Source organism: Hylobates moloch, unplaced genomic scaffold, assembly GCF_009828535.3.
Source record: "Hylobates moloch isolate HMO894 unplaced genomic scaffold, HMol_V3 SCAFFOLD_33, whole genome shotgun sequence".
Classification (NCBI taxonomy): Eukaryota; Metazoa; Chordata; class Mammalia; order Primates; family Hylobatidae; genus Hylobates; species Hylobates moloch.
In genome coordinates, this window is record NW_026652308.1 from 3,041,094 (window position 1) to 3,066,537 (window position 25,444).

Genomic DNA, 25,444 nt, shown 5'->3' on the forward strand with positions numbered 1-25,444 from the left:
ATCTCAGCTCACTGCAAGCTCCGCCTCCCAGGTTCCCGCCATTCTCCTGCCTCAGCCTCCCGAGTAGCTGGGACTACAGGCACCCGCCACCATGCCCGGCTAATTTTTTGTATTTTTAGTAGAGACGGGGTTTCACCGTGTTAGCCAGGATGGTCTTGATCTCCTGACTTTGTGATTCGCCCACCTCGGCCTCCCAAAGTGCTGGGATTACAGGCGTGAGCCACCGCGCCCGGCCGCCTGTGTGAAGTCTTAAATGAGATCCTTAGATTCCGTTTTTTCAAGTCAGAATCATTTAACTAACTTCCACATACGCATAACAATTGTACAAAAACATTTTACCCCAGAGAATCTGGGAAAGAGGAAAGACTATGTTAATATTTAGAGATAATCTTTCCAAAGGGCACTATTAATTTTAATGGCTACGCTCTAGAATTTTATTTATATAAAATTCAAGAAGCAGAGGTCAAAAAGGAGTCTCACACCAAAAGATTAGGTACTGCATCATTCCATTTGTATAAAATTCTTAAAAAGGTCAATGGCAGCAATAGAAAACAGACTGGTAGTTGCCTGGGCTCAGGGGTGTGGGTGAGGTGGAAACTGTCTGCAAAAGTGCACTAAGGAACTTTTTGGGGGTGATGGTTAAATGATCACATATATTTGTCAAAACTCAAACTGTACATTTAAAATTCGGTGAATTTTGTTGTATGTAAACTGCATCTCAATAAAATTGATGTTTAAACTGGAACCATATCAAATGATGGAATAATATAAATTAATTAGAAAGAACAGATGTTGCATTTTACCCTGTTTTTAGCATTTGTCATTTTGTCCTGCTTAGCCTGGTAAAGTATATCCTGGTAAGTGGATGCCAAGGGCTCTTCAAGATTTACAAGCATGGCATTGGGATTTTTCAAAGCTGCAAATGTGTCGGCTGGAATTCTACGGTCAATAGCTTCATTAATAGCAATAACAGCAGCATGTACTAAAAAAAAAAACAAAAAAAAGCAACAGAAACATTGAGATTATATAGATTACAGGATGTATATCACAATAGAAAACAACATTGCACCCCCCAATAGAGATAGAGGCTCCTTTTCACAGAGAAATAACGACCGGGGTTCGAAGACTGGCTCCCTGGGCCAGGCTATGAGCCTAGCCTCTTCCTTACAGTATGCAAAGCCACAGCTCCATCTGTGATCTAGTGATCCATGTTTGGGATGGTGAATTTGGAATCTCACAGAGAAATACTCGTAAGAGAGCCTTGCAAGGAGCACTTCCTCTGGAGATATTTGCCTTAATTACCAAGTAAACACCATAATACAATAAGAAACTCAATGAGCCATGGAAATACAGGACTTCCTTTCTTTTTTTTTTTTTTTTTGAGACAGAGTTTCACTCTTGTTGCCCAGTCTGGAGTGCAGTGGCGTGATCTCGGCTCACTGCAACCTCCACCTCTTGGGTTCAAGTGATTCTCCTACCTCAGCCTCCCGAGTAGCTGGGATTACAGGCACACACCACCATGCCCAGCTAAATTTTTGTATTTTTAGTAGAGACGGGGTTTCACATGGCCAGGCTGGTCTTGAACTCCTGACCTCAGGTGATCTGCCTGCCTCGGCCTCCCAGAGTGCTGGGATTACAGGCATGAGCCACCGCACCCAGCCAGGATTTCCTTTCTAAATGCTTTCACTTTAAGCAGAATTAATCACGTATTTCCAAATAACAACAGCATGGAAGACTATGTGTTTACAACTACATCTGTGGACTTAAACTTGCTAGCAAGATTCATAATGTCCTAGATCATCACTATAGAATTAATTATTGGAAATGGTGGCAACAATCCCAGTTGAACCCACGAGATTTCTCTCTTCTTACATGCGGCTTCATCCACTGACAGTTCATTAGCCAGGATGCCCCCAATCTTGCTAAAGGCAGGCATCTGGATGCCATACTTCTCCAACTCAGTCTTCATGTTGTTGATTTCTTCTTCTACAGGAGGGAATTAATAACCAGTCAATCAAGCTAAGCACCTTTCCATAACCAAGAGAAGGAAACATATTCCTCAACTATGCAATGGGATAAAATGGCATTTACCTTTTAAGGTTTTAGAAGGATATAAAGATACAATGTATGGAAAGCACTTAACACAGTAATTGGTATATAAAATGCAGTCAAACATTGTTATTATCAAGGGCATCAAAAATAACTATAAAGTGAGAAGGTCCTACAGGAAATAGTTTTTCAAAATTGCTACTTATGGCATTTCCTACAATGAACTTACAAATGGAACAGCTTTAATGTGAGCTCAACAATAAGTGAATCACAGACTAAGTCAGTTATCTCAGTCTTTACAATCATTAGCTGCTATTCAACAATTTCATTTCTAAGGCAGAAAGCCAAATGATAAAGAAAACATGTAAGGTCTGGTCCTTTCCCCAGGTCTGGTGAATAACTTCCCTGGAAGGAAAAAATATCATGAACAGAAACTTTCTTACCAATTTTTAAACTTTCAAGCCTACAAAATAATCACCACTTTGAAAGACTTGAATCTATCTTACCCTTAAACAATATTACCACTGCCCTTTTTCTCCCCAACCCCTCATCTCTTCAAGCATCTGGCTATAGCAAATACACATAGAAACACCCACCCAAATAAGCTTAAATTTTAAAATTACTAAATTGCCATCTTTGTGTCATCTCACTCCCCACTCTCCCTCTTGCTTTGCCCACAACAGATGCTTGATAGAATGGAAAGGGAAAGATAGTTATAAAGCTTTTTTCAACATACCCAAACATTTAAGGTTATGTGTTAACATTATTATATGTTTTATATATGTTAATGTTATCCCCAATTTACATATAAGAAAACTGAGACTCACTAATCATGTTCACATTATAAGTGAGAGAACAGAGCTTGAAATTCCAAGTTTAGTGTTCTTTACCCCACATTAGAGAAGCAAATTATTCATATTTTTTTCACCTCCACTGCCAGAGTATTCTTAAAGCCCTAGGTCTTTAAAATTGGTACTGCTGGCTCTCCAGGCTATTTCCACATAATTCAAGCATTTCCTGCCAAGTCTGTAACTCCTTACCTGTGAAGTCAACCTTTCCATATAGGTCTTGAATCTGAGGGGCCAGGCCTAGCTTGAACAGGTACAAACTAGAAGATACAATATGCAAAAGGTTAGGCCTCCCAGCTGTGCCTAGCTGCCACCCTTAAAAGGAGAAAATCAGCATGAAGAATAAAATAGAAGCATTCTGAACACTGAGACTCCCAGTACCCACAACAGTCTCCTTTGTAGTTACAATACTCTATTTACCTCAGAGGTTTTTTTTTTTTTTAGTTTAAATGACAACATTGTCCTAAAAAGTCACATAACACAATACAAAGAGCACTGGACTGGGAGAAATCAGTAGGCACAAATTCAAGTCCAGGTTCTGGCACTAACTCAACGTATAATTAGATGTTAATGGCCAGGCACAGTGGCTCATGCCTGTAATCCCAGCACTTTGGGAGGCTGAGGTAGGCAGATCACCTGAGATCAGGAGCTCGAGACCAGCCTGGCCAACGTGGCAAAACCCTGTCTCTACTAAAAATACAAAAATTAGCCAGGTGTGGTGGCATGTGCCTGTAATCCCAGCTATTCAGGAGACTGAGGCAGGAGAATCGCTTGAACCTGGGAGGCAAAGGCTGCAGTGAGCCGAGATCACACCACTGTTCTCCAGCCTGGACAACAGCGAGACTCCGTCTCAAAAAAAAAAAAAAAAAAAAAAAAAAAAAAGATGTTAACATTAACGTTAATATAATGTGAAGTGTCTCTTCATTTGTTTGCTTTCCTGTAATCAATAAGTTTTAAATAACAAGACATTTTAGAAAAGCTTCATAAAAATTATTCAGATGGCAAATCTTAAACTGAATTCATATTACTGATGGAAAAGTTTAATCCAGGTAATTTAACAGTTTTAGATAAAGAATATTTCATGTATTTTTACTTTTTAATTATCAGGTTGGTGAAAATTATTTTTACTTCTTAAACTTAAAAAATAATCAACTAGACTCTAAGCTTCATGAAAGCAGGGACAATACAGGGCTCATTCACTAATGTCTATCCAGAGCCTAGCATATATTAATAAACATTAATCAATATTTGACAGATGGATAGATGGATAAATTAATGTCCATAAGCCTGTGTTAAGTGGATTCTAAAGCCCTAGCTGATCAGAACCAATAAATTAGAAGAGATCAGAAGGGTATTTTACAGATATTGACAAAAGCAAGACATTGACCGTTTAAAGTAAGCAGGGAAATAAGAAATATATAAGAAATAAATCATAGAAACTTAAAGTGGTATACAGTTTTTGTAAATAATCTATAAACCTCAATATCATCTAAATACAAACACGCATCATGTACACTGCAATCACAGAACTGATCAAAATTTAAATTGTATATAATAAACCCAAATGTATAATAGAAAAACAAAAAAATAAATCGAGTATTCTCAAAACACACTAGAATTTATACATCCACAGAAGCTAATCATTTTCTCAGAGAAGTGCAAGTATAAGTCATATGTATATGATTAAATGCTTTTCTTTCAGGTAAAACACTCAAGATGGATATATAAAGTGCCTCTCTCAGAAGATTTTAAATGTATTCAAAAAATTCTCCAGACTGGGTGTAGTGGCTCACACCTGTAATTCCAGTACTTTGAGAAGGAGAGGCAGGAGGATAGCTTGAGGTCAGGAATTCAAAACAGCTTGAGCAACATAGCAAGACCTTGTCTCTACAAAAAAAATTTTTTAATTAGCCAGGTATGGTGGTGCATGCCTGTAGTCCTAGCTATTTGGGAGGGTAAGGCAGGAGGATAACTTGTGCCTGGGAGGTTGTTACAATGAGTCAAGATCACACCTCTGCGTTCCAGCCTAGGCAAAACAGTAAGAACTCTGCCTCTTTAAAAAAGAAATTCCAAAGCAAAATAACTAATAACTTTTTATACATGTAATATGTTTCCTTATATATTTTTCTCACTAATACATGACATCTGCATTCTTAATTAAGAGAATATTTTTCTCCAAGAATTTCTTTCTCATTTATTCCTACTTGGAAATAGGGTACAAGAAATTTTAAGAAAGTTCAAGAATGTTGCTGATATGGTTTGGGTCTGTGTCCCTGTCCAAATCTCATGTCAAATTGTAATCCCCAGGTGGGGGCCTGGTGAGAGGTGATTGGATCAATGGGGGCAGATTTCCCCCTTGGTGCTGTTCTCCTAACAGTGAGTGAGTTATCGCTAGATTTGGTTTTTTAAAAGTATGTAAGCACCTCCCCACCTCTCTCTTCCTCTTGTTCCTGCCATGTGAGATGTGACTGCTTCCTCTTTGTCTTCTGCCATGATTGTAAGTTTCCTGAGGTCTCCCCAGCCAAGCTTCCTGTACAGGCTGCGGAACCTTAAGCCAATTAAACCTCTTTTCTTTATGAATTACCCAGTCTCAGGTATTTCTTTATAGCAGTACAAGAACGGACTAATACAGTTGCTTTCACAGTACCAAGAACACTGAATTAGCTTTTAATGTCTTCCAATGGTAAATTAAAGGTGCTACAACCGTATCACTGGCTGATATAAAAAGTAGACGTGGGCCCCATCTTTAACTCTCTTTAATTATTACGAGTATTTTATGGAGATACGGGAGCTAAGAATGGATTCAAAATGGCCAGTTAAGTCCTCTTACCCACAATCAAAAGTACTTAGCTTCACACTGAAACTTATAAACCCTAATGGTGAACAGCACTTTCCAATCTTTGCTCCTGCTCTCCCATGCCTACTTCTACACATATACTGTTAGGCACCTATAATGCATCAGCCTGTAGCTGCGCTTCAATTTATTTTTCTTATTTCCTACTTAAGCTGTACTTTGTAGCAATGGGCAGAAGGAAGCTATGTTAACCTATCTGGATTCTAATTATCTTTTCTGTGAATGGTGAGTAACCTAGAAGTCACTATGCCAATCTCAAAGATTATTAATAAAGACCCTGAAACACAGCAGGTAATTAGGAAACAGAATCTACTACAGGTCCACAGTCCCTCATCCAAATTCTTGGAGCCAGATATGTCTGAATGATGAATTTCTCAGATATTAGAAAGTGTATTTCTATTTACAGTGTATATGGTATTATAAAGTATCCCCAGCAAGCCCTGGGGCAGCATCCCCAATCCAATACATTACTTTCCGCAGAGAAACACACAAACATAATCATACTAAGGAGACAAATGAGCTTACACCAAACTTAAAATCAATTTTCAGATAGTTTAGGGTTTTAATTTAGGATAAGAGATTATGGATCTCTTTAACCCCCAAATCAGTTATTAGAATAACAGAACAGGGGAAACAGGAAGAAAGTATACAAGTATTTTGAGAATGGAAAACTGGGGCCTTATCTGAGAGTGGAATGTTATCTAATTTAGTATGATTAAAGTACACAGTGACTATCTCTGGAATAATGCCAATCAAGACTTTAGAGAAAACAAAACAAGGCAAGCAGGGAGGATACAGAGAGGTAGTACTTTTCTGTCACTGTTGATCCAAAGGGAGATGGAGCCTTATCCAATACAGCAAGGTGAGGAACCTGCTTTGAATATGGTTGTGTTTTGTCGTAAAAGTAGACACTCTCAGCAATTATAAATACTTCCTATATATTATGAAATGTTGCCAATCCACCCTTCAGGAAAAACACCATAAAAAAGAAACCATAAATCACAAAACACACTGCTCTATATATACTTTCTAAGCCCAGATTGCATATTCAAGAGAAATGGAAAACAACAGCAGACTTCCTCTCTTTCTCATTCTGACTCTACCACTAGGAAGGCATAGTTAATTCTTTAGGCTCTACTACAGAGAATTTGAAGGCCTGGAACCCAGGTTACACTGCAGAGTAGTGGCTACACAACTAGCAGAGAGGAATTCTGCTTCCACCTTCCGATATCCATTGCAGGAAAGGCCTTCACAAGATTATCAACATGGACAAATCCCATGCAACACTAAGCCAAACACAATACTCAGAATTAATCTGATCTGCACTCAGACACACATATTTGGTAATGTTTTGTTTTGTTTTTTAGAGACAGAGTCTCGCTCTGTCATCCAGGCTGGAGTGCACTAGGACAATCATAGCTCACTGCAGCCTCAAACTCCTGGGGTTAAGTGATCCTCCCACCTCAGCCTCCAGAGTAGCTAGGACTACAGGTGTATGCCACCATGCCCAGCTAATTTTTTATTTCTTATAGAAATGGGGTCTCGCTACATTGCCCAGGATGGTCTCTAACTCCTGGCTTCAAGCAATCCTCCCACCTTGGTCTCCCAAAGCACTGGGATTACAGGTATGAGCCACTGTACCTACCCAGCCTCAGACACATATTTGAAATTGCTACATTCTCAACACGAGATCCACAAGTTCTCAGCTATATTCATTCTTTTGTATGTTTCACACTGATTCCAATGATACCACAGATCTAGTACATGTTTGATCAAGAAACTGGAGACAATAGTCTTCTTATAGATCATTATTATATACCTACTCCAATGTAATTAACACTTAGCAAGCACACATAGAGGATGCCATATAAGAAGTGCAGCCCAAACAAAAATCTCACTCATGTCCCACTTGCTCTGCCATCTTCTCCTTTAGTCCTGTGGCCATCAAGTAAATCTGCTAAAATACTACACTACTGTACCACAGGTTGAGTATACCAAATCTGAAAATCCAAAATCCAAAATGCTCCAAAATCTAAAAATTTTTGAGTACCAACATGACCCTCAATGCTATAATTGGAGCATTCTGCACTTCAGATTTGGCATGCACAACTGGTAAGGATAATGCAAATACTTCAAAATCCAAAATACTTCTGGTCCCAAGCATTTCAGATAAGGGATATTCAACCTGTATAAGCATCTACTAATATGCCATCCCACCATCCTTCTAGACTTGTATCTTTTCCTTCCAATTTAATTTAGTATTCTGGGGACCTGAAAATTAAGTCACATTCCAAATTTACCATGACATTATGGGAAAAAAAATATTTTCTCTCATTTCTTATTATCATGTTTGTGTTGGTATAAAAATTATTAGTATTATTATTTTTTTGAGATGGAGTTTCGTTCTTGTTGCCCAGGCTGGAATGCAATGGTGCAATCTTGGCTCACTGCAACCTCTGCCTCCTGGGTTCAAGCAATTCTCCTGCCTCAGCCTCCCAAGTAGCTGGGATTGCAGGCACCCACCACCATGCCCAGCTAATTTTTTGTATTTTTAGTAGAGACGGGGTTTCACTATGTTGGCCAGGCTGGTCTCGAACTCCTGACCTCAGGTGATCCACCCGCCTCAGCCTCCCAAAGTGCTGGGATTACAGGCCTGAGCCACCGCACCTGGCCTATAAAAATTACTGAATAAATGAACAAATGGCTTAACAACAGCAAGGACCTAGATAACTAAATAAGAGACTGCACCCCAAGTGAATGCATAGTTCACAGAAACACTAGATCAATTATGAAAGATATCAGGTTTTCAGAACAAAATTATCTGCTATTAAATAAATAAATCCCTTCTCCAAACTCCCTAGAAAAACACAGCTGTTTCTCACCATTTTGTTCAGATAACAGTATTTTATCCTATTTGGAACTTTTGAAACTAATGAAAAAACTTTTTCATTCTTACCTCAAGGATAAAAAACTACACACTCAATTCAGATGTTATTCATAATTTCCTTATTTTGCCAAGAAAATTTGATTACCTGAGAGCATGGATACAGTAGATACATCTTGGCATGTTCTTTCGATCATAGATATCTGTAGTTTCTGGGTAAAAAATCTAGGGAGAAATAAAAGAAACAGAGAAAGGTATCCATTCACTGTGTTCATCTGACATTCACCAATCACCAATAATACAAATCAAACTATGGACAGTTAGAAAACATCGGTGGCATTCAGCGAATAACTTCATTAGGGTGAACAGACATTTCCTCATAAGAACTGCAAGGAATAAAATGCTATAATACAGAATAAAAAGTACTACTTGGAAAATCTCTATTTGGTCAACCCACTGAATTTCATTAGGTGTGAGTAGGTGATTTACTTATTTCAGACCCAGATACAGGCATATGAAGACCAAGTTCTAGTCCAGTTTAAATCCTGGACTGGTCTGAGTATGAGGTTTTCAGAACTACAATGCTCCTAGTTACTATCTACCATGCCTAGATGGAGAAACAACTCAACAATGAACATTTAGTAAGTGCTCTGGTTTGTGCAACCTGCTACATTTAGACATTGAAAAAAAGTATAAAATATTAAAATGTGTTTAATGCTTAGGAGAAATGGGAAGCTACACAGATGAAGTAGCTAGAATAGAGCATGTATGAGGGAATTTGGAAGACAAGTACTTTTCCATGGTAGCACTTACCAAAATCAATCATTTGTGTTTATGTGTTTGGCTACTCCAACAGACTATAAGCCACATGAAGGCAGGGCTAGATCTATGTTATTTATTAACTGCCATATCTTTGATATCAAGCCCAGAGCCAGGGTCATGGAAGCTCTACATTCAATGAGTTAGTGAATGAGGCAGGATAGGAACAGAGTAGATTTCGACTGGGAATAGCCTTGAATTTCAAGACGCATTCTCACAGTCATGTGGCATCATACAATTCAATCTGTAATTTAGGGAAATAAGGGGTGACAGTGGTTTGGAGAAGCAAAAGTCTGAATAATGAGGTGAGAAGAATTTGGATAAGCAATAAAGGCCTATATTAAGACTGAAATCATAAACTAAAGAAATGAGTGAATCATGATAGAGAGCAAAAGGCCTTCCAAACAAGAGAAATAGCCAGAATAAATAAAGCAAAAATAATCATGATGTGTTTGTGAGACAGTAAGGCAATATACCCTATTGTTTTTTAAAATCTACAGAATACATTCTAGAAAATAACAGAAAAATAAGGTTGGATAGGTAGGATAAAATCAAATTATTATGAGCAACTTGAAAGTCAGACAAGTCTGAACTTGATAAGCAGGACATAAAGAAGTAGCCTAGCTTTGGAGCTAAGGATAAAAATAGAGCCCTGGGGAGATCTGACTGGAGACAGGACATAGCATATGTTGACTAATGGGAGATTGGAGCTGGGAAGGTAGGCTGGGAGGCAATTTTAACAGTGGATGGATAAAAGAGATATTTCAAATAAATGGAGAAGGCTTAGGGAATGACCAGATTTAGAAGTTCAAGGTATCTCCAAAGTTTTGAGACTGGATGACTGGGAAAATGATGACATGGTACCATTTATTACAGGGGAAGGGAAGTTCAGTTAGGGAAAAGGTAGATGTAGTTTCAGATATGAAAAATTCTAGGTGACAGAAAGATAACCAAGGAGAAATGTCCAGCAGCCAACTGAAGATATTGTGTTTATCTTATGTCAGCAAGTCTTGAGAATAAATGAAACCATGAAAATGGGAAAATGTATCTAACAAGGATTGCATCTTAAAGAATGTCCATCACTAGGACATGGAAGGTAGAATAATTAAAGAAAACAGGACTAGTTGAGCAGATTAAAAACAATTTTAAAAATCAAACTAAGAAATATCTCAGGGAAAAGGCAGCCAACAGTACCAATTATAATAAACAGTCAAAAAGGATAAGAACCAAAAAATTACTGCATTAAGTTTCTATAATAGGCCAGCATGTATCATATAAAGAGATTAGAAAAGACATCCCAATAGACACCATATATGTATTGTCGATTACGTATTATACATTATATTAAGGACAACAATACATTTGTAGGTTATCATTAGTTCTTATTACTCAGAAGTCTTCTGGGCCTAAATGTAGGGTGGACAATTCAAGGCTTACAGCCATGATTATCAAGTTGTTCCTGAGAGCCTTTAATACATTCTGTGTTTGTTGCAATTGTAGTCCAGGACAATATACTACTGTTAGTAAACCAAAAAAGGTAATAAAATCACATCATTAAAAAAGCATCTCGTAGTAACAACACTACTAGCAATTGCAAATATTAACAAAGCTCTTAGTATCATTCAAATGAGGTTAAATTGTCATTGCCCACTGGCAATATACTATATAAAAAACAGAAACAGGAAGTTACAGGTGCACAGTGTAATATTTTACACTATATAGTACAGTATTTTATACTATATTAAAAAACAGGGAAAGGAAGTTACAGGTGCACAGACAGGCCACGTAGCTATAAGAACTTGATGTATTGCATTTCCTAACATTTGTGGGGCCTAATTCTCAAACATACCAGTGGCAAGGAAGAGAACTTCAGAACTTTCTCTGAAAAAAAGAGGAGAAAAGCTAGTCTTCTGCAAAGACTCAGTTCTGATTTAACGCAATTCGACAGGTACGTATGCAACAATACATATCTGTTGTATATTGTATACATATCCATATACAATATATAATTATATATTGTAATATATTGTGTATATATAATATATAATATATTGTATACATAATGATTATATATTATTACAATATATAATTATATATTGTATATTATATAATATTATAAAATCATATATTATAATAATATATAATTATATATTGTAATATATTGTATAGGTAATATATATTTATTTACACAATATACATATTTGTATACAATATTTATATACTGCACAAAATACAAAATGTATACAATATTTATATATCACACAAAATACAAAATATAAAATGGTTTTAGCCACCTTCTGATACTCTACACCTCACTTTTTAAAAATAAATTTTCCTTTGGTTACAAAAATTTGAACTCTACAGGAAAGTATAAAGAAAATAAAAACCACCCTTAATCCCATCACACAGAAATGAAAACCGTTTTATCTCCTTACAAATTTTTCCCAAGAACACTCACTTTATTTTTACACAAAAATAGTGATCTGACCTTAGCTAGAACACAAACTCTTATAACCTTCAACTGTTTTCCCCCACTTAATACATCAAAGGTCTTTTATTTGGGTTGATATCCTTTTTAATGGCACTAGTATTTGGCTGTAACACAATTAATACCCCTTGTAAAGAAACATGTACTTTGCTATCAATTTTTTCTATCATAATCAATGCTAAAAAATCCTTCTGTACACATTTTTTTGGTGCTTTCTGATTATTTATTTGGGATAACTTTCCAGAAGTGGAATTCTTACGTCAAAGGATATAAACAGAAAAAACAGAGAACAAAAGAAAGAAGGAAATCAATCAATCCATTCATGTCTCTGAGTGACAATACAGTGTGGCAGTTATAGATTCAGGCAGGACTGGGATGGCAATTTCACTGAAAGCAACACTAAATAAACTCCTGAGCAAAATACCCAGAAGATGTACACTCCAATCAAAACTGCAGCCATGACCAAAAACAGATTCAGGAAGTAAACGTCATTCTATCACCTCTACAATTTAAAATATAAAATGACCCTTCATACTCCCTACAGATTTCTAAAATCTTTCCTTATATTTCCAAAGGTCAAATTTTAATGTTAACAACTTTGTGAATAAATAAAAACCACTGATTTGGTATTCTTTAAAATGGTGAATCTCACAGCATGTGAATTCTATCTAAGGAAAAATAGTAAAATGTAAGTCTACAATTTGATGTAGTAAAAGTAGATATCATCACGGGGAATTTCTCTAGGGTAAGGTGAAACAGGTATGCGGATTATAAAAGAAAAAGAACAAAACTATTTCCTAAGTCAAAAAGAAAGACATCTTTTAGTATTTAAAAAAACACCAAAGATTCTGAGAATAATTTTACAGGTAGAATGAGAACAGGTTGTTTGGGAGTTATGCCAAAACAGCTGGAACAAAGCCTAAACTATTATCTCAGGTAAGTTACCTTAGGCAATCCAATCTCATCCATGGCATTCAACCACTGAATCACATTATCAGTGTGTCTAAAGTGGAGGCCAGTAGCCTAGAAAAAAAAAAAGAAAATTAGGTTTTGTTGGCTGTACTGAAGCAAATATTACATAAAAACTCTCTTCGCAAAAGTTTCCTCAAGAGATTTGACAAATTCTCCTTAATTTTGAGGTCATTATGCTCACATTCCAATACCAAAAAGCCAAATCCACATCTCAGCTCCTTTCACTTAGGAACCACCTGGAGAGCCTTCTTGTGTATAGTGTGCTCAACAGAACATGTGGTCTTTGGAGTTAAATTATCTTGGATTTAATTACTGGCTTTAGTAATCTACTGGTGACACTGGACAAGCCCCTTCATCCTTGAGGAACAGAGTTTTACCATCCAGAACAGCTGCTTTGTATGTATAAAAACTAAGTGAGATAATGCACATAAACAAATTAGTATGGTGTCTGAATACACAGAAGATGTTCACAAAATGCTGTATAAAAATACCACGCTGGGACGGTGGCTCATTCCTGTAATCCCAGCACACTGGGAGGCCGAGGTGGACGGATCACCTGAGGTCAGGAGTTGGAGATCAGCCTGGCCAACATGGTGAAACCCCATCTCCACTAAAAATACAAAAATTAGCCGGGTGTGGTGATGTGCACCTGTAATCCCAGCTACTCTGGAGGCTGAGGCAGGAGAATCGCTTGAACCTGGGAGGCAGAGGTTGCAATGAGAGCCAAGACGGCGCCACTGCACTCCAGCCTAGGCGACAGAATGAGACTCCGTCTCAAAAAAAATCAATCAGGGCTTTCATTCTATATATATAGATATCCCCTCTAAACTTCAATGTCTGCTTTTTTTTGAAACAGGGCTCCAGTTTGTTGTCCAGGCTGCAGTGCACTGGCACAATCGGCTCACTGCAGCCTCACCTCCTGGGCATAAGTGATCTTCTCACCTTTGCCTCCTGAGTAGCTGGGACTACAGGTGCATGTCACCACGCCCATCTAATTGTTTTTCTATTTTTTGTAGAGCGGAGGTTTCACTTTGTTGCCCAGGCTGATCTCAAACTCCTAGACTCAAGTGAGGGCTCCCACCTCAGGCTTCCAAAGTGCTGGGATTACAGGCATGGGCCACTGCACCCAGCCATTTTTTTTCATCGTTGCTGCAGAGTCTCCACTCTCCTTTTACACTATCTGCAAAGTCTCCACTCTCCTTTTACACTATCTTCCCATTCTGCCTATGGAATAGCTCCAGAGTTGTCTTCAGAATAACTGTGTATTCAAAACTGAGCATAGGGCTGGGCACAGTGGCTCATGCCTGTAATCCTGGCACTTTGAGACGCCAAGGCAGGAGGATAACTTAAGCCCAGGAGGTGGAGACCAGCCTGGGCAACATAGTGAGACCCCCATCTCTACACTAAAATTTGTTTAAATTAGCCTGGTGTAGTAGCATGCTCCCATAGTCCCAACTACTAGGGAGGCTGAGGTGGGAGGATTGCTTGAGCCTAGGGAGGTCAAGGCTTCAGTGAGCCATGATGGCATTACTGCACTCTAGCCTGGGTGACACAGCAAGACCCTGTCTCAAAACAAAAAACCAACCAACCAACAGCAAAAAAACCCACTGAACATATAAGTCTTTTTGATTAAGGAAAGTTTCTGTTTTTGATGTTAATTTCAGCTGAGTACCTATACCGTTCCTTGTTTTCCCTTTAATTTAAATGTAAAACATAAAAAATCTTTGACATTGTAGCCTTACTCATTCTGAGTTTGGGCCCAATTATTACAGCTGACCACCCTTACATTTGGTCTTGGTAATACAATTCTCCACTCTCTTTCATAGTCATCCTTTTTCAAATAAGGGTTCACAGGTAACCTCTGTAGACAACAAAATTTGGTCCTTGTCAACATCCCCATTTTTTTTTTTTTTTTGGGAGACAGAGTCTTGCTCTGTTGCCCAGGCTGGAGTGCAGTGGCACTATATCAGCTCACTGTAACCTCCGCCTCCTGGGTTCCAGTGATTCTCCTGCCTCAGCCTCCAGAGTGGCTGCGATTACAGGTGTGCGCCACCAAGCCTAGCTAATTTTTATATTTTTAGTAGAGATGGGGTTTCACCAAGTTGGCCGGGTTTGTCTTGAACTCCTGACCTCAAGTGATCCGCCCGCCTTAACCTCCCAAAGTGCTGGGATTACAGGCATGAGCCACTGGGCCCGGCCCAACATTCCAACTTAATTAAGCAGTCTTCTTTTTTATAGCACCTTGAGACACAGGAATGAAACCCTCTCACTTATCTCAATTTTCTGAAACTGAATCACTTTCCCATTGTACCTTGAACTCCAGTATCGCAGGGTGATGTTTTTTCATGAAGTTACTTTTGCATTCAATTTGCCAACAAATCTCAGTGCTTAAAATTCATTTCTTTATTTTAAGAGACAGGCGGGAGTGCAGTGGCGCAATATTAACTCCCTACAGCCTCAACCTCCTAGGCTCAAGCAATCCTCTTGCCTCAGTCTCCCAAGTAGCCAGGACTACAGCATGTGCGACCATGTCTGGCTAATTTTTTTTTTTTGTAAGACAGGGTCTCATTATATTGCCCAGGCTACTCTCAAACTCCTGGTCTTAAGTGATCCTACCACCTTGGCCTTCCAAGTACTGGGATTACAGGTGAGAATCAGTGTGCCCAGCCTAAAATTAGGTTTTTTTTTGAGATGGAGTCTCACTCTGGAGTGCAGTGGCATGATCTTGGCTCACTGCAACCTCTGCCTCCCGGGTTCAAGCGATTCTCCTGCCTCTCAGCCTCCTGAGTAGCTGGGATTACAGGCATGCACCACCACACCCAGCTAATGGTTTCACCATGTTGGTCAGGCTGGTCTGGAACTCCTGACCTTGTGATCCGCCCGCCTCAGCCTCCCAAAGTGCTGGGATTACAGGCGTGAGCCACCACGCCCGGCCCCAAAACTAGATTTAAAGTAGTAATTCCCCTAGTTACTTCTTCTACCTTCTAAAGAATTAAAAAATTCATCTACAACTAGGAAAATTTCTAGATATATAATATCATAAGAATTCTACCAGAAACAAAGACAGCTAAAGTTCTTTTCCTAGTACATATTTTTTTGTGGGGGGACAAGGTAGGGGGGAGGTGGGCTTTCCAGATAAATTCTAAAAGAGATGTAATAATATTTTCCTAGTACATATTGCCTTTGCACAAATTTCTCCATTCTGCCAGGCATTTTAAAGGCTATAATTTGTTGAAACAAACACATCTTACAGATACTTTTCAGTAACTCTTACACAAAATAAAACATGCTAACATTTTCAAGTTGACAGAAATCTAAGCACACAGCAAGGAAGGACTCACCTTGTATCTGGTCTGTTCTCGATCATAGATTTTTTTCAGGGACACTACTTTGGGAGAGAAGAAGTTCCCCAGTTTGGCAAGGTAGACCCCATTCCTAAGCCCCTCCTCCAGTTCTGTGGTGGGAGGCAGATCTTCCCCTAGGCATGCTTCCATCCACCTGCACAAAAGGAGAGAGGATGCAAAAAAAGAAAGGGAAGGTCAGAACTTTTCCTTAAGAGATTTTAAGCTTAATTTCCATTCTCCCTGGAGAAGCTTAAACTGAACATAATAGCACTCTTTTACAATCAGTTCCACACATATCCTTACCCTGCCTGGCCCAGTCAGATCTCAGAGGCGGGGAACTTAGGAAAATTGCTGAGCATGAATGCCACTTTCTTCTCCACCCCGCTTTCCTCTGCTGCAGCAACACAGCCAACTGGCTGCCCAGATCCTGACTGCTCCCAGAACCTCAGACCCTTTCCCTCAGTCCTTAAGATGCTCTTTAACAAATCCTAAGAAAAGTCATTTGTAACCGAAGCCACCGTTTCAACTGTTCGGAAGCTTAAATTTGTTGCTGACATTCTCTTCCAGTTTCAGAACTCAGAATCCACAGTGAATTTCTAGGTCCAAGTTTTAAGGTTGCTTGGGGGTTATCAAAACAGACTCAATTATTTCAGCTAAAATATTAAAAGAAACTCCTATGGAAGCAGTAAATAATGAATTCTGAGATTTTTGGAGGCAGGGAGGAGGCTGTAAAAAGGATAGGAAAAGAAAACCATTTTCCAAAAAGAAAAAGAATAAAACAAAGAAAAAAAGAAAACTGTATTTTCCCCTTCAAATATCTCTTAGGAAATTTCAGGAAAGCCTAAGATAAAACAAAGGAAAGTTTAGTTACATGTATTTTCTACCAACGGAAACATAGGTAACTAAAAATCATTTATGGCAATGGTTTTCTTTTCCCTTTCTTCTTTTTTCTTTTGAGACAAAGTCTCACTCTATTGCCCAGGCTGGAGTGCAGTGGCGTGATCTCAGCTCACTGCAACCTCCGCCTCCCAGGTTCAAGCAATTCTCCTGCCTCAGCCTCCCAAGTAGCTGGGATTACAGGCCTGTGCCACCATACCCGGCTAATTTTTTGGTATTTTTAGTAGAGATGGGGTTTCACCATATTGGTCAGGCTGGTCTTGAACTCCTGACCTCAGGTGATCCACCCACCTCGGCCTCCCAAAGTGCTGGGATTACAGGTGTAAGCCACCGTTCCCAGCTCAGTCTTGCTTTTAAATCTACTCTACCTTTAAATTAGCCAGCGTACTCTCTAATACATGAAGCCTGATGGGTATATGAATGGGCCAGATAATTTTCTGGTTGTTTCCTATACTCGATGATAAGCTTCTCTGCTGTCTTTTCTTTCTTTCAAATAGTAGAACTTAAATTGTCAGAAAGGGAAAAAATGAAACAAATGAGTTTTCCAGAAGAGTTGTCATAATAAATTAGATACCAATTTGAAATGGCTACAAAAATCTAAACTATACCTCTATTGAGCCTAAAGACGCAAAGGGCAATGTGGAAAAGAATGGCAGCTGTCGGTACGGAAAATAGTGTAGTTCAAGGATACATCTCATCTTTTTACTGCTAAAAAGGATGCTGATAAAATCATTCTGGCAAACAACTACTGGCAACTCCAGCTCTCAGGGGACAATCTAACTTGGGTTCTCATTAACAGGGAAAACCTAACAACCTCAGCCTAAGCCAAAAATGCCCTCAAGCACGTAACAGTACCAAAAAAAGTTACTTATTTTTCTTTTTAAAATGAAGTAAACACACAGGGAAAACTATGGATAGAGAGCACAGTAGATACTTTTGCCTTGAATCAGAGCCAGTTACCAGAGGTATTTAGGTTTTCCCCTTTTCTGAGATTTCTAGACAAAAATAAAAGGAGAGCCCATGGTAACATCTCCCAGCATTCTTTATATTTCCTTTCCCTAGTCCAGCTGCTATAAAACAGTCCTGACTTAGATGTTTCCTATAGCTGGGTAGAATGCTCTTCGTATAACACAGGTGTCAGGTCAGAGAAGAAAGGCCAACTGTGATTTGGTGAAAGTGATTAAGTAGAAAGAATGAGCTAGAATAAACAGGGAGGCAAAATACAGTGTTTCTAAACAACTGCTCAAACCTGAAGCTGCCCTCCGAGTCACCTCACCACACATGTGGCTTGCCCACCAATCTGAGCTATTTCACAATGGAGTAGCACCTGGTTTGTTTATAAACTAAATCAGGACTAGCTAGGACGCGGTGGCTCACACCTGTAATCCCAGCACTTTGGGAGGCCAAGGCAGGCCGAACACTTGAGGTCAGGAGTTCCAGACCAGCCTGGACAACATGGCGAAACCCCATCTCTACTAAAAATACAAAAATTAGCCAGCGTGGTGGTGTGCACCTATAGACTCAGATACTTGGGAGGCTAAGACAGGAGGATCACTTTAACCTGGGAGGTAGAAGCTGCAGTGAGTTGAGATGGTGGCACTGCACTCTAGCTGGGGTGACAACGTGAAACCCTGTCACAAACGAACAAATCAGGACCAAAACTGCTTTGAAAAGTAAAGTGCCATGTTAACATTTTTAATGTTAGCAGAAGTTTAGATTCTACTCGAATTCCAAGATGACACAACAAACACTTCTTTCAGTCTTTCTCTACAGCTCACATGAGATTTGCCCTTCTTCCACTAAATCACAGAATCAGAAAATGTGGAAGCCAGGAAGCAAATGCACTTCTAGGGAAAATCCCTTTGTTTGTTTTTAATATAATATATATCTAAAACTGGCCAGGCACAGTAGCTCACGCCTGTAATCCCAGCACTTTGGGAGGCCAAGGCAGGAGGACTGCTTGAGCCCAAGAGCTCAGGGCCAGCCTGGCAACACAGCCAGACCCTGTCTCTACAAAAAATTTAAAAATTAGCCAGGCGTGGTGGCACGTGCCTGTAGTCCTAGCTACTTGAGAGGCTGCAGCAGGACTGTTTGAGCCCAGGAGGTCAAGGTTGCAGTGAGTTATGATCGTGCCACCGTACTGCAACCTGGGCAACAGAGCAAAACTCTGTCTCAAAAACAAAAAAAAAAATATATATATATATTCATATATATGAATGAGACAATTATTAAACATTTCTGAAATGTTTATATTTTCCATGTTATTATATAGTTTCTGAAGACTTTAAGTTTACATAAAAATTTAACCAAGTCCTTAATCAGTCACCTATGTTAGACATTTATGTCATTTCTAAATGTTTTCAACAATTAAATAATAGTGCAAGGAATATCTTTGTGCACAGTATTCTTCTTTATTTAGAATTAATTCCTCAGGAAAGGTCCTTGGAAGTACAACTCCAAAATTAAAAATATAAACATTGAAAATGAATCTAACTGGCCATAAGCCTGCTCAGAGGCTAAGAATCTATTTGCACTTCCCCCCATTTACAAATAAGAATGAGGCTGATCCAAGGTCATCCAATAGCTAGTGGCAAAGATGGAATAACAAGACTGATTTCTAGGTTTAGAATCCTCCTCACAATATCACTGTAGCTTGCACTATATCACCTGAAAAGCCAAAAAGGGTTGAGCTCCACAGGCTGTCTAAACAGGGAAAAATCTCAGAACTACCAAGAAGAAAAAAGGCTGGTATCTCTCCACATTCTGCCTACTATTTAAAAATTAAAGGTATTTTAGCTTAACTAAATCCACCAGTGATTCTCAACTTAGGCACAAAACTTTTCTTATAAAACTTAAATATTTAGAACTGGTTAAGTTTGAGGCCGGGCGCGGTGGCTCACGCCTGTAATCCCAGCACTTTGTGAGGCCAACACGGGTGGATCACTTGAGGTCAGGAATTGGAGAACAACCTGGCCAACAGGGTGAAACCCCGTCTCTACAAAAAATACAAAAATTAGCCAGGTGTGGTGGAGTATGCCTGTAATCCCAGCCACTACTTGCAAAACTGAGGCATGAGCTGAGATTGCATCACTGCACTCCAGCCTGGGCAACAGCAGAGCAAGTCTCTGTCTTAAAAGACAAACAAACCAACCTGGCTGAATTCATTCTCCTACTGAATACTGTGTTCCAAGTATGGTCTGACCAGCCTGAAATGGAACAGGACTATCACCTTCTTCATTATGACACTCCATAACCACAAAGCGTCAGCTTAAATTATTTTATTACACTTTTTCAATCAACAGAGACTCCTTTTTTCCCCAAATGTAGAGCTGCTAAACCATATCTCTAGCTTTTTTTTTTTTTGAAACGGAGTCTCGCTCTGTTGCCCAGGCTGAAGTGCAGTGGCATGATCTCAGCTCACTGCAACCTCCACCTCCCAGGTTCAAGCAATTCTCCTGCCTCAGCCACCCAAGTGGCTGGGATTACAGGCTTGTGCCACCACACCCGGCTAATTTTTATATTTTTAGTAGAGACGGGGTTTCACCATGTTGGCCAGGTTGGTCCTGAACTCCTGACCTCAGATGATCTACCAGCCTCGGCCTCCCAAAGTGCTGGGATTACAGGCATGAGCCACCACGCCCGGCCTCTAGCTTTTTTTACAAATTTAGCTTTATGAAGACTTTATGAAAAAAATTTTTTTTTGAGATGGAGTCTCAGTCACCCAGACTAGAGTGCAATGGCACGATCTCAGCTCACTGCAATCTCTGCCTCCCGGGTTCAAGCAATTCTCCTGTCTCCTCTGGGGTAGCTGGGATTACAGGTGTGCATCAGCACGCCCGGTTAGTTTTTGTATTTCTTAGTAGAGATGGGGTTTCACCATGTTGGCCAGGCTGGCCTTGAACTCCTGACCTCAAGTGATCTGCCCACCTTGGCCTCCCAAAGTGCTGGGATTATAGGCGTGAGCCACTGTGCCGAGCCTATAAAGACATTTAAAAATAAAACTATGGCTGAGGTGGGAGGGTTGCCTGAGTCTGTGAGTTTGAGGATGCAGTGAGCAGTGATCATACCACTGCATTCCCAGTCCGGGCGACGGAGTGAAACTCTTGTCTCAAAATCAATAGATGCACAAAAGAAAAATCATTGGCCAACACAACTTTTTACCAATTCTCATGTTTAACCCTGTCCTAGCAATAATCATAGAATCTCAAGGATGGAAGGCTCATTAAAGATCTTTCAGCCCATCTCAATTCCTCCACTCCCCTCACATGTTCTACTCCATCCCCAATTTGATACCTTAATGTTCCCAAAACATCTCAGCCAAATCAGGAAGCAGGCTGAACCTGAATGCTGACAGAGAATCAAACATTCAAGGTAACCCAGTTCATTTCTGGACTCCAGTAGTCAGAAAGTTTTTGTTAAGCCTGCATCAATTCTCTACTGGCACCCTAAGCTGCCTCCTGGAGCAAGAGAACGTAAAAATAAAAGCATAATGTGAGTAGCACTGGCCATGGACTTGGAAAGATCTGGTTCTATGTCCTGTCTCTGGCACTTACCAAGAAAGACAGTAAGCCACTTAACCAGTTCTTTCACTTGTTAAAAAAGGCTAACAGTATCTTCGAAGGTTTGTCATTGAGGATTAAATAAGATTGCAAGTGAAATATAGAGCTAGCACAGTGCTTGGATGAGTATTGAAAAAAATATTTGTGCCTTTCCTCCTATCCCCTCATGACGAGTCACATGCTGACAATTCCATAAGTAAAATGATTCCAGCTCCTTCAAGCACTAGTCATAAAAACAGAATAATAATAGCACCTACCCATAGAATGTTTATGAGGATTAAAGAGATGATAGTACATATAAAATACTAAGAACAGTACCTGGCACAGAGTAAGTACTCAAAACGTTACCAGGTATTATATTAGCAGTGTTAGACATCATCTCTGCCCCCTCACGTTTTTGCTCATCTCTGAACATTCTCCAACTGAATACTGTGTTCCAGGTATGGTCTGACCAGCCTGAAATGGAACAGGACTATCTTCTTCTTCATTCTGACACTGCATAACCACAAAGCCTCAGAATAAATTATTTTATTATGCTTTTTCAATCAACACAGACTCGTTTTTCCCCGAATATAGAGCTGCTAAACTTTATCTCTACAATTCCATATTTAAATCATTATTTGCACTCATCTCCACAAACATATCTTCATGACAGACTCGACCAAAACCACAAGTAGAGTTCTGCAACAAAGCTCTTATATTTTTTATGTTTTTCACAAGAGGTGTAACAAGCAGACAGCAGGGTTCTTAATCTCTCCTCTCACATGGGATATTAAATATAAATATTCAATATTTTCTCTTCAAGTTTAACCCCAGAACTGCTTTAGCAAATCTCACTCAAATGCAAAATTTTTAAAAAGGTGATGTCAGATCTGAAACACAATTACTAAACAGGAAAGAAGTAACATAAAATGACTCACTTTCAATATAAATGACACTTAAAAAATAATCTTCACACCATGTGGCAGACATCAAGCCAAATACTTTACATGCATTATTATCTCAATCTTTGCAGCAACCTCTGAAGTATTATTGTAATTATTTTACGGATAAACTGTGGGTTCCAAAAAGTATATTCCAAGATTATCTGGCAAGTAAGCTCTCATTTGAACCCAAGTCGGTGTGATTCTGAAGCCCTTACTCTGTTTTTTTTTTCTTTTCTTTTTTGAGACAGGGTCTGCGCAGTGGTGTGGTCATGGCTCACTGCAGCCTTGACTTCCAGGGTTCAAGCGATTCTCTGGATCCTCCTACCTAGCCTCTCAAGAAGCTGGGGTCACAAGCACGTGCCACAACACCCGGCTAATTTTTGCCCTTTTTTTTGTAGAGAAAGGGTTTCACCACGTTACCCAGGGTGGTCCAAACTCCTGGGCTCAAGCCATCCACCTGCCTTACCTTCCCAAAGTGCTGGGATTACAGGCGTGAGCCACGGATCCAGCATGAAGCTAATACTCTTAATTGCTACAGTATACTTCCTCCTTCAACAATAACAACAGATACCACCTACTGAACATTCCCTTACAAATGCTCAAGTTCTGAAATTGGGCTTCCTGAAGTATCCCACACCACAATATATAACCTCATTAACAACCCTTACTTCTATCAAGCACTAAGGGAGAGGCCTAGTATTACACATTGGTGAAGCTGATACAATTAGTACAAAAATGAATGCTTATACAAAAGGCTATCTTTAATTACATAGTCTTTTTATTTTTTTTGAGACAGTGTCTCGCTCTGCCACTCAGTCTGGAGTTCAGTGGCCCAATCACGGCTCACTGTGGCCTCAACCTCCTGGACTCAGTGATCCTCCCACCTCAGCCTCCTGAGTAGCTGAGACCACAGGTGTGTACCACCACACAAGGCTAATTTTTAAAATTATTTGTAGAGACAGCAACTCCCTATGTTGCTCAGGCTGGTCTCGAACTCCTGGGCTCAAGGGATCCTTCCACCTCAGCCTCCCAAAGTGCAAGGATTATAGGCTTGAGCCACTGTGCTCGGCCTACATAGTAATTCTTATATCCTTTCATATTTATTCTATTTTTTAAAGTTTTGTTTTCTAAGTGTTTTAAGTCAGTTCCTAAAAAAAAAAAAAAAAAAAGGTTTCTATTCTGACATCCACATATTCATTCAGGAAACATTTCGAACTGACTACTCTGTGCAACACTTATCAGTGGTATAACGTTGTGCTGAATACCAGTCCCCACCTTCAAGGGAATTACTCTCTGGTAACAGTTATAATTAAACAGCTAGCTACAATAGGAGATGATATTTGAACTAGGCTTTGCTCAAATAAATTCTATTTAGAGTAGTGAAAAATGGGAAAAGGAGACATGTAACATAAAGGAATGGCATAAAAATACCTAGGAATCCAACTTACAAGGGAAGTGAAGGACCTCTTCAAGGAGAACTACAAACCACTGCTCAGTGAAATAAAAGAGGAAACAAACAAATGGAAGAACATTCCATGCTCATGGATAGGAAGAATCAATATCGTGAAAATGGCCATACTGCCCAAGGTAATTTATAGATTTAATGCCATCCCCATCAAGCTGCCAATTACTTTCTTCACAGAATTGGAAAAAACTACTTTAAAGTTCATATGGAACCAAAAAAGAGCCCACATTGCCAAGACAATCCTAAGCCAAAAGAACAAAGCTGGAGGCATCATGCTACCTGACTTCAAGCTATACTACAAGGCTACAGTAACCAAAACAGCATGGTATTGGTACCAAAACAGAAATATAGACCAATGGAACAGAACAGAGCCCTCAGAAATAATACCACATATCCACAACCATCTGATCTTTGACAAACCTGACAAAAACAAGAAATGGGGAAAGGATTCCCTATTTAATAAATGGTGCTGGGAAACCTGGCTAGCCATATGTAGAAAGCTGAAACTGGATCCCTTCCTTACACCTTATACAAAAATTAATTCAAGATGGATTAAAGACTTAAATGTTAGACCTAAAACCATAAAAACCCTAGAAGAAAACCTAGGCAATACCATTCAGGACATAGACATGGGCAAGGACATAGACATGGGCAAGGACTTCATGTCTAAAACACCAAAAGCAATGGCAACAAAAGCCAAAATTGAGAAATGGGATCTAATTAAACTAAAGAGCTTCTGCACAGCAAAAGAAACTACCATCAAGAGTGAACAGGCAACCTATACAGAATGGGAGAAAATTTTTGCAATCTACTCATCTGACAAAGGGCTAATATCCAGAATCTACAAAGAACTCAAACAAATTTACAAGAAACAAACAACTCCATCACAAAGTAGGTGAAGGATATGAAGACACTTTGCAAAAGAAGACATTTATGCAGCCAACAGACACATGAAAAAATGATTATCACTGGCCATCACAGAAATGCAAATCAAAACCACAATGAGATACCATCTCATACCAGTTAGAATGGTGATCATTAAAAAGTCAGGAAACAGGCCGGGCGTGGTGGCTCACACCTGTAATCCCAGCACTTTAGGAGGCCGAGGCCGGTGGATCATGAGGTCAGGAGATTGAGACCATCCTGGCTAACACGGTGAAACCCCGTCTCTACTAAAAATACAAAAAATTAGCTGGGTGTGGTGGCGGGCGCCTGTAATCCCAGCTACTCGGGAGGCTGAGGCAGGAGAATGGCGTGAACCCAGGAAGTGGAGCTTGCAGTGAGCCAAGATTGCACCACTGCACTCCAGCCTGGGCGACAGAGCGAGACTCCATCTCAA

General features: G+C 39.5%; 1 protein-coding gene across 1 annotated transcript in view; it reads right to left on the reverse strand.

Annotated features, from left to right (window-relative positions):
• Positions 1 to 25,444, reverse strand: part of LOC116463303 (ras GTPase-activating-like protein IQGAP1) — a 111,379-nt gene that overhangs the window by 57,492 nt on the left and 28,443 nt on the right. The window contains exons 3-8 of the mRNA XM_032146336.1: positions 16,256 to 16,412; positions 12,888 to 12,965; positions 8,784 to 8,860; positions 3,090 to 3,157; positions 1,873 to 1,986; positions 804 to 982 (exon numbers count right to left, since the gene is read on the reverse strand). Of these exons, the coding sequence (XP_032002227.1) occupies positions 804 to 982; positions 1,873 to 1,986; positions 3,090 to 3,157; positions 8,784 to 8,860; positions 12,888 to 12,965; positions 16,256 to 16,412 (673 nt within the window). The remainder of the gene's footprint in view (positions 1 to 803; positions 983 to 1,872; positions 1,987 to 3,089; positions 3,158 to 8,783; positions 8,861 to 12,887; positions 12,966 to 16,255; positions 16,413 to 25,444) is intronic.